Source organism: Ursus americanus, chromosome 5 (assembly GCF_024610735.1).
Source record: "Ursus americanus isolate L20-20 chromosome 5, mUrsAme1.1.p, whole genome shotgun sequence".
In the NCBI taxonomy this organism is placed as follows: Eukaryota; Metazoa; Chordata; class Mammalia; order Carnivora; family Ursidae; genus Ursus; species Ursus americanus.
In genome coordinates, this window is record NC_142131.1 from 70,649,067 (window position 1) to 70,661,211 (window position 12,145).

The window sequence follows — 12,145 nt, forward strand, 5'->3', positions numbered from 1 at the left end:
TTAAGAAAGAACTGCCCCATTGCGCAACAGAACACTACCCTCAAGTGGAAACTGTTCAAAGTGCAAGCAAACAGGTAAGCACCGAAGCCTGGGTAAATAATTCACTGAGACCCATGCCATGCAGTTCAACAGAATCAGAACAAATTTACTCAGGACAAGTTTCTACATTAGAATGTACGCAATGAACACTGACCCCATTCATCACGTCACCGTCACCAGACCTAAATCACAGGGTTACAACCTGAACTAGAAAAGCACTTTTCTGGTTACAGGGTGAAAGCCTGGGATAGCAACAATGTGAAAAGAGTTTTTTGCAATTACATGCAAAGGAAAATGTATCCATACTATGTGACACGGTTACCATTAAATGGATGGCTAAAATTCTAAGGAATAATAATAAATAAGTAAACTTTTAAAATACCAATGGTACCTTATACTGGTGTATGCATACACGACATTTTCAAAGAACCCTTGGGTGCGCAGCAGCCTTTGATCTCCACAGAGCTTTTGAGAACGCTGGCAACAGCTGTTCCCAGTTTCACGGAGGAGGAAAGTCGAAAAGTGTTAGGTAACCTGTCCCAGGCTCTAAGGCTGTATGAAATGGCAAATCCAGACTAGAACCGGGACCTACCACAATGCCACTCTGTTCCTCTCACGCTGTACACAGTTGCCTTTATCCTAAAAAGGATGTAACGTTTTCCGCTAAACAAAAAGGGAACAACAAAGAGTTGCCATACTGTTTTCACCGTTTGGCTGAAAGATACAATCACTCTCGTTCATCAGAGAGCTTCTCCAGAGTGGCCGTCGATGTTTCTAAATAGGTGAAGGGTCACAACATGCAGTGGTGGTTTAGATAGCAGGGTCTTAAATCAGCCTCCTGTACCTGATTTTCTTTGTCTGAACAACAACATGGAATCAAAGGTATCCTTACTGAGAGTGAAAAGGGAAACCGAGAAACTGATGGTCCAGAGTTCAGTCCTTGGACCTCTTCTCCTGCTCATCCATACCCACTACCCGGGTAACGTGATCCAGTCTCCTGGCTTCAAATGCCATCTATAAACTGAGACTATTCAGACTTACACAGTGGCAACCTGTCCCCCAACTACAGAGTCTTGTACACCAGCGCCTACTGAGTATCTCCGGCTGAGAGTCTAGCAGGAACATGGGCAAACCCTGCCGGATCCACCTTCACAATATACCTGCCATTCAACCTCTTCGCACCACGTCCACCCCTATGGCCTATTTAAATCACCACCATCTCTTATGTGGATTACTGCAGTATTGCGACAGGACTCTGTACTCCCTCTTCTCTCTCTCTAATGGAAAAATCGTCTAAGAGTGTACAAGAAGAGTTACTAGTATAAAAGCCCCAATGACCTCATCATCCTTCTCCACTTGCACTCTCGCTCCCCCACAGTCATTCTCTATGCAGCAATCAGAGCCATCCATTTAAAGCTTATATCAGGTCATGATGCTCCTCTATTCACCAATGGCTTCCCACCTCAATCAGGGTAAAAGCCAGTCCTGACTCAGAGCTAAAGGACCTTAGGCAATCCGGCTTTCTGTGACCCCTCTGCTCTCATCACCCAGTTGTGTTCCCCTCGATGACCTTGCTCCAGCTGCCCTGGCCCTATTGCTGACCCTGAACACAAGTGAGTCTGCTCCTGCCTCAAGACGAGGCACCAACCATGCCCCCCGCCACGGGCTCCTGGGCCCCGGATCTTCTCACGGCACAATCCTTCCCTGCCCCCAAGTCCCTCCTCAGAGTTCTTTTCCAGCCCATTCACTCTGACTCTCTCCCCACAGCTCTCTTCCTTATCTGATACAGTTTTACATACGTATTTACTGTTTCCCCAACGCCCCCCCTCAACTAGAATGTAAGCTCCGTGAAAACAGGGACCCCATCTGTGTTATTCCCCACTCCATTCCCTCAGCTCCTAGAACAGGTCTTGCTACATGACAAGCACCCGATAAATAACTGTTGCATGAATAAAGGAGTCCATACGATGTTGTCTATTAACTGTATAACATATTTTTAGGTGTTTTTTTTTTTTAAGATTTTATTTATTTGACAGAGAGAGAGATCACAAGTAGGCAGAGCGGCAGGCAGAGGGAGAGGGACAAGCAGATTCCCTGCTGAGCAGAGAGTCCGAACCCGGAATCAAGACCTGAGCCGAAGGCAGACGCTTAACCGACAGCCACCCAGGCGCCACTATTTTTGGTTTTTCTATCATTTAAAAATGATAAACGGCCCAGAGCTATTCTACAGCTATCTTTAAAGGCTGCCCCCAACAACCTGGGTTTGTGATAGTCACAGGAAGCATCTGCGGAAGCTGTGGGCATTGTGCATATAGCTCATTTATTATAAGCTGGAATCCACATGTGCCTTCTTGTGATCTTCCTCCATGTGTCATATAACTTATTCACTTAATCAGCACCTATGCCTTTTTCCCATTTATTTATTTTTTAATTTAAATTCTAGCTAGTTGGCATAGAGTTCAATATTGATTTTAGGAGTAGAGTTCAGTGGTTCATCATTTAGAACACCCAGTGCTCATCACAAGTGCCCTCCCCCGTCTAGCCCAGCCCCCACCCACCTCCCTCCATCCACCTTCCCTTTGTTCTCTATCTTTAAGAATCTCTCATGATTTATTTGCCTCTCTTTTTCCCCCTCCCATATGTTCACCTGTTTTGTTTCTTAAATTCCGCATGAATGAAATCATCTGTCATTTGTCTTTCTCTGATTGACTCATTTCTGATAGCACAGCACGCTCTAGCTCCATCCACATCACTGCAAAGGGCAACATTTCATTCTTTTTTGATGGCTGAATTATATTCCTCTGTGTGTGTGTGTGTGTGTGTGTGTGTGTGTGTGTGTGTGTCTTCTTTATCCACTCATCACTCAATGGGCATTTGGGCTATTTCCACAGTTTGGCTATTGTTGATAATGCCGCCCACGTGTCCTCCCTCGCATGTGTATTTTTGTATTCTGTGGGTAAATACCTACTAGTGCAGTTGCTGGATCGGAGGGTAGCTCTAGGTTTAGCTCCGTGAGGCACCGCCATACTGTTCTCCAGAGTGGCTTCACAAGTTTCAGCAGATCACTCAGCAAAGCACTGAGCGCGTGCTTGAGAGAATACATCACTGCCTAAGGCAGGCCCTTTTCTTTAAGAATCCAGAAAAGAGACACGTTTCATATAAGGAGGCTAGGATGCCCCGGAGCGAGCAAGACCTCGGGCTCACTTTGACATTTCCAGGTCCTGAGCGCAGCACCTAGCACACGGCAGCCAGTCCCTACCATTGGCTCCCTTCTTTTCCCTTTACAAAGGCCTTTAAATTTTGATATCGCTTAATCCCCACCACCACCACCACCACCCCCCTCCCCCCCCCCCCCCGTAATAAGAGGGCGGGAGGTCATGTGGTTAGGCAGCACAGCCAGGACTGGAAGCGAGACCTGACTTCGGAGGCAGTGCCTTTTTCCCACCACGGTTCCCCTGTCGGCTGTGAGGATCACACCAGCAGTTGAAAACACGGGCGCTGGCATCAGGCCCCGGGGAACCCAAGAGTCATCTTTACCAGCCACTATGCAACAGCAGTGCGGGAAAGAAATCATGCCCATCTTAAAGGATCATGATTTCAATTATCCAAAGGTGCTACTTCTCCACTTCAAGAACTGAAAAGGTTCTGCCTTTCTAATGGTCAAAAGAGAGGTTTTTCTTGCTAGACCACGTAAGTCTTCTCTGTGTTCATGGCCTCAAGAGAAAACTAAGACTCAGAGTCCTACCTATGGCTCACCTGCTGAGAAAAGCCCAGAACAATTCCATTGACAACCCTCACTTCAGGTGGGTGCAAACATTTCCTGCAAGACAGTAATTTGCACAACACTGAACATCCCTTGTAACTATCAGCCAAAGGCTGAGTGGTTTTTCTACCCAGACTGAAATCTCCCATAATTCTTTGTATTATGGAATATAAAACACAGCAAGTCAGAGAATATCTTTTGTGAAGCTTGGCCAAGGGACTTCCTCTGGCCAAGGAAACGGGAGTGGCAGGGGCGTGCTACCACAGAAGAGACTCAGGAGCCATCAAGTGGATCCACTGGTATTCTCCCTCTGTCCCCAGAACAGCAATGTCCCAGACAGAAGCTGCTCCTTTAGCTGGGATCCTGAAATTAGGAAGACACTAAGAGCAGAGACACAGGTGACCAGAGGCTAAAAGGCCACAAAAGCATACAATAATTCTTTATTACTGTAAGCCATTGAGGTTTTTTTAACCCAGCATAAGGTGACTTACATGAGAAACAAACTGCTCTATCCCTTTGGTCTTACTTCTTCTGGAACTCTGAGCTAGTCATACAATTATCTGGGGAATCACTTTTTCATAGACAAGATACTCTGATGTCATACCCTCGCTCCCGGGTTTATTTATTCCTCGACTTTTTCTTCCTTGTGTAAAAAATACACTGGGCAGAACAAAAATTAACAAAGGAGAAACAGTAGTGTGTGTGATACAAGCTGGAAGCAGGGTATCTGCAAAGCTAAACTAGGGGGCAGCAGCGGCCAGGGAAGAACAGAGCTCGCCGTTGGTCTAGAAAGTCCACAGGTAGGTCATAGAATAAAAAGCAGTAGGAAAAAATCAGCCAAAAGCTAAGCCATTTCACATAGACTGACGTGTCGCCTAAACCAAACAAAATTGGGCTCTCCAACCAAGTATGACAAATGGTTTTCCAAGATACAAAATCTTCTGTCCTGCTAGATTTGACCAGCACTTACTGCAATGACAAAATAAACCAACACACCCGACCTTTTTATCTTTTTGTTAAAACTCAAAAACTCCTGTTCTGAATATAATAAATTCAACGGTAAGAGATCAGTACAGGAAAACTGAGCCACACAAACAGAGTTGCTGTAAAAGTCTTTACAAAGTTAAGTTTATAAACTAAGATTATATCTTAATCCCACAAAAAACATGCATTTTATTCGATCAATCTCAAAGACACACCTGTCCCCTCCCCCACCCTCTCCAAGACGAGTCTGTGTGAAACAACAAAAAAGATCCAATGAACAAAGTACCTTCTTTGCACAAGGAAATAGTCTAGGTCCTTTAGGAGATACAGAGGATAAAACGGGGTCCTCACACTTACAGAACTGAGCAGAAATGTAAATAAGTCAAAAGTTATAAGGTAAAAATATTAAGAAACAGCAATAGAGCAGCCCACGGAATGGGAGAAGATACTTGCAAATGACACTACAGATAAAAGACCAGTATCCAAGATCTACAAAGAACTTCTCAAACTCAATACACAAGAAACAAATAAACAGATCAAAAAATGGGCAGAAGATATGAACAGACACTTTTCCAATGAAGACATATAAATGGCTAACAGACACATGAAAAAATGTTCAAAATCATTAGCCATCAGGGAAATTCAAATCAAAAACACACTAAGATACCACCTTACGCCAGTTAGAATGGCAAAAATTGACAAGGCAAGAAACAATAATTGTTGGAGAGGATGTGGAGAAAAGGGATCCCTCTTACACTGTTGGTGGGTATGCAAGTTGGTACAACCACTCTGGAAAACAGTGTGGAGGTCCCTTAAAAAGTTAAAAATTGAGCTACCCTATGATCCAGCAATTGCACTATTGGGTATTTACCCCAAAGATACAGATGTAGTGAAGAGAAGGACCATATGCACCCCAATGTTCATAGCAGCATTGTCCACAATAGCTAAATCGTGGAAGGAGCCGAGATGCCCTTCAACAGATGACTGGATTAAGAAGATGTGGTCCATATATACGATGGAATATTACTCAGCCATCAAAAAGAACGACTTCTCAACATTTGCTGCAACATGGACGGGACTGGAGGAGATAATGCTAAGCGAAATAAGTCAAGCAGAGAAAGACAATTATCATGTGGTTTCACTCATTTATGGAACATAAGAAGTAGGAAGATCGGTAGGAGAAGAAAGGGAAGAAGAAAGGGTAGGGAATGAACCATGAGAGACTATGGACTCTGGGAAACAAACTGAGGACTTGGGGGGGGGGGCGGAGGGGAATGGGATAGGCTGGGGATGGGTGTTGGGGAGGGCACGTATTGCATGGTGCACTGGGTGTTATGCGCAAGTAATGAATCATGGAACTTCACATCAAAAACTGGGGATGTACTGTATGGTGACTAACATAATTTAAAAAAAAAGAAAGAAAGAAAGAAAGAAACAGCAATGGGTGGGGGGGAGAAAAGAAAGAAAAAGCAGTAACCACGTGGGTCTGTGGACCCTGACAATGAAATACCTTATGAAAATCTGGCAAACGGGGCCTGAACTATACACCCTGCGGCTAAATACCACAAGGTCAAAAGTTGTGCTCGTCACAAGAAGCAGATTGGATTAACAGACAGTGGATAGGTCTTTAAATAAGGAACATCCAAAGATTCTGTATCCCTTCCATAAAGCTAACACCTGCCCTACACTGAGCACTCATTCAGTTACGCTCGCAAAGGTCTGGCAGCAGACAAATCCACTCCTGTGTGCCCATCACATCATGCCAGGCCCAAACATCTAAATTACCAACACCTCCCACCTTGTGAGCCTTCAATACAGAGTCTTCCAACTGGTGAGCCGTAACAAAATTCATCTTTAAAAATTTGTTGGAAAAAGCTTCCATATGAAACATTTTGATAAAAGAGATTTAAAGAGAAAAAAAAAATTCTCTGGATTCCCTGACTCCAAACTTCTGGTCCTCAAAATGCACTTCTTATTCTTAACAATATATTTATATTTAAAGACAGTCACCTTGCACCGGCCCTCTCGGTCAAAAATTTACGGCTCACAGTTTACCAAATTCAAGAATTTCCTTTTATACAGTGAGTGCCTGACCGACTTTATCAATTCTGTTCAGTTGCAGATTCTGCAAAACTAGCCTACTTTGAAGAAGTTAGAGAGTCAGCCTGAAGGAGGAAAACTTTTGCTAGCAGAAGAATTACTGATGAAATTTGACCTTGACAAATTATTTGATGTAAACAGTGGCGGCTGACTTGTGATGACAGTACTTTCCATACCAGCTACTCACTAAAAAGAAAAATGTATCAACTTACCAACAACAGATGCACCTCTTTCTGCAAAAGCCAGGGCATAGGCTCGGCCCAGTCCTAATAAGAAAACAAAATCATCAAGAGAGTTGAAAATGTTAGCAATTTAGGGGGTCCATTCAATCAACCCCTATCTTAAAGTAAGTGGAGGGCCCTCCCTGGTACTCTCCACATCTAGCTCACCTTGTTCTACTTACAGAGGTCAGAAAGCTTAAAACTGGGTTTTCCACCTATTCTGCCTACCATTTCCTACCCCTCCACCTAGCTGCTAGGAAGCTCCAAGTGAACTGGGTTCCACCATTCAAGGCATTCACACATGTGGAAGGTGGGAATGAGGCGGAAGTTTGCTTACAGTGACTTCTGGCTGTTGCCATTGGTTAAGAAGCTGCTTTCTTGAAGCTTTCCAGATATTAAGAAACAGTACATGGAGTGGCAACTTCTTGATCCAGCTCCCTCTTGATCTAGCTCCAGCTGGCAGCTTCCACTCTCTAGACCCTTGGCATCCAGTGGCTGTTTGGGCTGTAGCAGTTCCAACAGCAGCCCCCGGGGTAGCAGCTCCCCTACTGAACCAGTTCCAACGGTGCCAACAAGTCATTGCAAGAGGAACAGCGGAAGACCCAACTGCCTGCGGTGGTTTTTTTTGTTGTTGTTTTTTTTAATTTTATTTTTCTGAGTAGGCCCATGCCCAACATGGGGCTTGAACTCATGACCCTGAGATTATGAGTCACATGCTCTACGGACTGAGCCAGCCAGGCACCCCCCAACTACCTGTATTAAATCCTTTCTTGCTTCAAATATCTAGCGATTTCTATATCCTGTACTGAACCTTGACTACACAATTACCACACAAAAAAAATATTTAATTTTATTTAATGTAAAAATACAAGGTGTCAATTTGTGATCCAAAATATATACATATACCTATACAGGTTTTAGAGGCATAGAATATCTCAGGAAGAATATATAAGAAACTGGCAATTAAGATGTTACCTCTGGGGAACAGAACTGTGTGACTAGCAACCAAGAGTGGAAGGCTTACTTTCCTACTACTTAAATCATTTAAACATGTACACTTTTTTTAAATTTAAATTACTTGATAAATTTAATTAGTAGTTCACATCGGGCTCCTTGCTAGCCTGCTTCTCCCTCTGCCTGCCACTCCCCTTGCTTGTGCACTCTTCTCTCTGACAAATAAATTAATTAATTAATTAATCTTAAAAAAAAAGAAGAAGAAGAAGAAAGAAGAAAGTGCTGAACCAATACAAATAACTCAAGTCTTGTCATATTTTATCAGATCAAGGCTGAAGCACTGGTTCTAAACATTGTTTTTTTAAGGAAATCAAATGCTTATGACCTGAGGACCCGAACGCAAAATTAATGGTAACACAGTAGAAAATCATCGGATGAAAGGACTCGGGTGGGTCTGTGGTAGAGAGAGTGACCTAATTCAATCAGAGAATTGTCTCGACTTAAAATCAAGTGATATAGTTCTCTCAAAAGATAACGTAAGTGATGTCCCTTTATCATTAAGGCCCATATAAACTATACACAAATCTGCAAATAAAGTAAAAAGTGACAGTCTCCTTTCGTTTCCCTCCAACACCACTAGCCCATTAGCAGATTAGGAAGGGTCCTTGCATGTTTTAATATCTGTGTTTATATAAACATTATTTAAGTACTTTATGTCCATTAGTCTGCCTCCCCAATTAAATTATAAGGTCCTTGATGGCTGAGATTGAACACGCTACTCTTCTGCATTTCCCACAACGCCCAGCACAGCTTTAGAGTCAAATGCAAAAAAGTTAAATCCAAGAGCCTCCATTTTGTCATAATCTCTTAATACCCCCACACCTTCTTAATTCTTCATTCTCTTCTCACCCACACCTAAACCCATTGCCAATCACCCTTTCTCCCTTTTTTTATTTTACCCTGATTTCTTTAGCACTGTCAAATCTCAGTTGATTCTTAGACTGCTTGTGCAGGGTTCTCTCAGGTGGTTTACACTCCTAAGTTAACAACAAAATTCCTGAAAATAGCTTCCTAGACCATTTCCCTTTCTAGCTTTACCAACTGAAGGAATTCAAATGACTCCAACACCTCTCCTGTGACTTCAGAATCTCCAGCTCTCACTAGCTCCAGATCCAACATCTGCTGTCTCAGAACCATCTGAAATTCAAAATGGCTGGACTGACTTCCTTCTTCCATGGCCCAAATCCTCCACTGTCGACAGTTACATCCCCAACAACCACTTCGGTCAGTCAATAAATGGCTATTATACCCTGTTATTCCCGTTATACCACCAATCATGGCAAAATACTCACAGTCGAGTATAGTGCTTGGCTTGACAAGCAAAGAGAAGTGCCTGGACAATTCTATAACTCTCCTTCAACGTTTCCCAATAAACTAATCTAGATTTCAAGCTAAACGACAGCACCTGAAAAGTGCAGAGATATTTCTCTTTTACTAAGATGTTATTTATTGCTTTGAGAGACAGAGAGAGAAAGAGCACAAGCAGGGGGAGCCGGCAGAGGGAGAGGGAGAAGCAGGCTCCCCGCTGAGCAAGGAGCTGGATGTGGGACTCGATCCCAGGACTCTGCTATCATGACCTGAGCCAAAGGCAGACCTGAGCCACCCAGGTGCCCTGATGTGTTTCTCTTTCTCTGTCGAATGGGAGTGGGTTGGAGTCAGACTAATTGTCAGACACAGGTCCAGCAAGCACTCATGGACACCCTCCTGGGACGTTCAGCACTACCTCAATTCTATGCGTATGATCTCTAAATGAGAAACCCAACACCTCAAGCACAAGTCTCCGTGACAGAACTGCAATTTGACCTCTGTCTCCCCTCCTCAACGATGACCTAGGACAGTCTTCAACTTCACTACAAAATTATATTTCTCCCTCAGATCGGCAAGAGCCGATCACCATACCATAATCCAGGCAAGGGAAAGTCTGCAGGGCTCTATAAAACCGGAGGTACTAAGTCCATAACTGTCTACTCACAACTCATTAATGACTCAGAAAATCAATTTAGTAGGTTGCAATATGCATTTACTTAATGAAATAGAAAATTTTAGAGTGCACCTCATTTGCTGTGTATCGTGTCATGAATGGGTGTCCTGGGTCATGTTGCAAAATGTCTTTCATACTGTGAATCACTCACTATTTGAACAGGCTTAAAACACTGAGTGCTTCACTTAATTATTTCCATCAAAAGCAAAGTGAAAACAAAATGTTTTCCAGGGATACCTGGGTGGCTCAGTTGGTTAAGCAACCAACCCTTGATCTCAGCTCAGATCTCAATCTCAGGGGTCATCAGTTCAAGGCCTGCAATTGGGCTCCATGCCCTGCATGGAGCCTACTTAAAAAAAAAAAAAGTTTTTCAAAAATATATGATCATTTTAGGTGAATATAGCTATGAGTATAAAATTCTTGGCCACCAATTAACACTAAAAGCACTTTCTGAAAGGTGGCATTAGAATCCATTCTATCAATGGAGATGTAATGATACAAATGGATCAACGGACAGAATTCCACTGTTGTGACTTTTAATATACAATTTAAATTAATAACACATTAGGTCTATTCTAGATATAAGGTACCACCAGTGGGAATCAAAGGCAAGGAAGGTCAAGATCCCAACACTTGAGGGTTATAGAGGTCACCTGCTAGTGGGAAATAGGGTACAATCACCATGGGTATGAGCAGTTTTCATTCTTTTTTTTCTCCTTCAAGAATAGGGTTATTTCATTTTTTTAATTTTTATTTATTTGAGAGAGAGAGAATGAGAGAGAAAGCATGAGAGGGGGGAGGGTCAGAGAGAGAAGGAGTCTCCCGCTTGAGCAGAGATCCCAAATGCGGGACTCGATCCCAGGACCCCGGGATCATGACCTGAGCTGAAGGCAGTCGCTTAATCAACTGAGCCACCAGGCGTCCAAGAGTACGGTTCTTTCACATAACAAATCTCCATTTTGTTTCTGCTGAAACCTAGGAAGATCTGGCCCACTTCAGAAATATGTCTATTCCTCAGTTCCTACTGTCCCTACCCAACTCCCACCCTAACACCTGCCTGACTCCCGTAGGTATTGAGCAACTTGAGCCAAGACTCCAGTCAGTCTAGTGTAGTGCTTGGCTTGATAAGCATACAAACTCCAACGAGAAGACTCTTATCAGATACCCTCTCTAAAGAAGAACCTCTCCAGAACTTAAAATCACCCGAAAGAGGAAGAGAAACACTGCACTGCTAACTTTTCAAAGCCAAGGGGCTGACATCCCTACTCCTCTGGGGGTGATTCCTGCCGCCTACGGCTTTTCTTCAACCTTCCGAAGATTTGACAGGGCCTAAGAAGGCAAGAAAAGGGGCGATCGAGCATCAGCGAGAACTTTGAGCGAGTCCTGCAAACCGCAGCCCAGCGCAGCCTCTCTCTTGCAGGACCCGGGGCCCCGGGAGGCTGTCACGGGGAAGCGGGCTGCAGGGACTATGTGATTCGGTGTTTCCGGACTCAACGCTGGCCAGGCCCACCTCTCCGTCCTCTGCAGAGCCGGCGCCTCGAGAACAGCCGTTACCCGTCCTCCCACCCGGCCCATCGGTCCAGTGACTGGTTCTTCAAGCCGCCTCCCCCCGCCGCCCCACCGCTGCCCGCAGCCCCAGACGCCGGGACTGCAGCTGCGGCTGCGCGCGTATCCCGGGACGAAAAGGGGGCTCCGGGCGCGAGAGCTAGGCGGGCGTCCGCCCTCCGGCCTTCGCGTGCTCACCTCCCCCAGCGCCGGTGACCAGTACCACCCGCCCGTCGAATCGCAGCGGCGAGGCCATGAGTCCAGCCTGCTGCGACACACACACACAAGCCGAATCGCTTGAGCTCGCACTGCGACACGCGGAGGAAAAGGGGCTCGATGGGAGTGACCTGAGGGTGTCAGGGAAGGAAAAAGACGCCGTAGTTTCCAAGTGCGCCTGCGCGGGAATCCCTTTGAACTGTGGGAAATGTAGTCCAGGGTGCTTCCAGCGGCTATGAGAGTCTCCTCAAGAGGTTTGAATTCAAAGGGCCACTTTAGCTG

The 12,145-nt window shown here is 44.6% G+C and overlaps 1 protein-coding gene and 1 non-coding gene across 2 annotated transcripts in view; both read right to left on the reverse strand.

The window, feature by feature from the left end:
- The window catches only part of HSD17B4 (hydroxysteroid 17-beta dehydrogenase 4), an 89,133-nt gene extending 77,121 nt beyond the window's left edge, over positions 1 to 12,012 (reverse strand). The window contains exons 1-2 of the mRNA XM_045794867.2: positions 11,846 to 12,012; positions 7,099 to 7,152 (exon numbers count right to left, since the gene is read on the reverse strand). Coding sequence (XP_045650823.2) covers positions 7,099 to 7,152; positions 11,846 to 11,903 — 112 coding nt within the window. The 5' untranslated portion in view covers positions 11,904 to 12,012. The remainder of the gene's footprint in view (positions 1 to 7,098; positions 7,153 to 11,845) is intronic.
- On the reverse strand, positions 7,775 to 7,847 carry TRNAM-CAU (transfer RNA methionine (anticodon CAU)). The gene has a single exon. It is a non-coding gene; the product is annotated as a tRNA-Met (tRNA).
- Positions 12,013 to 12,145: the final 133 nt, after the last annotated feature.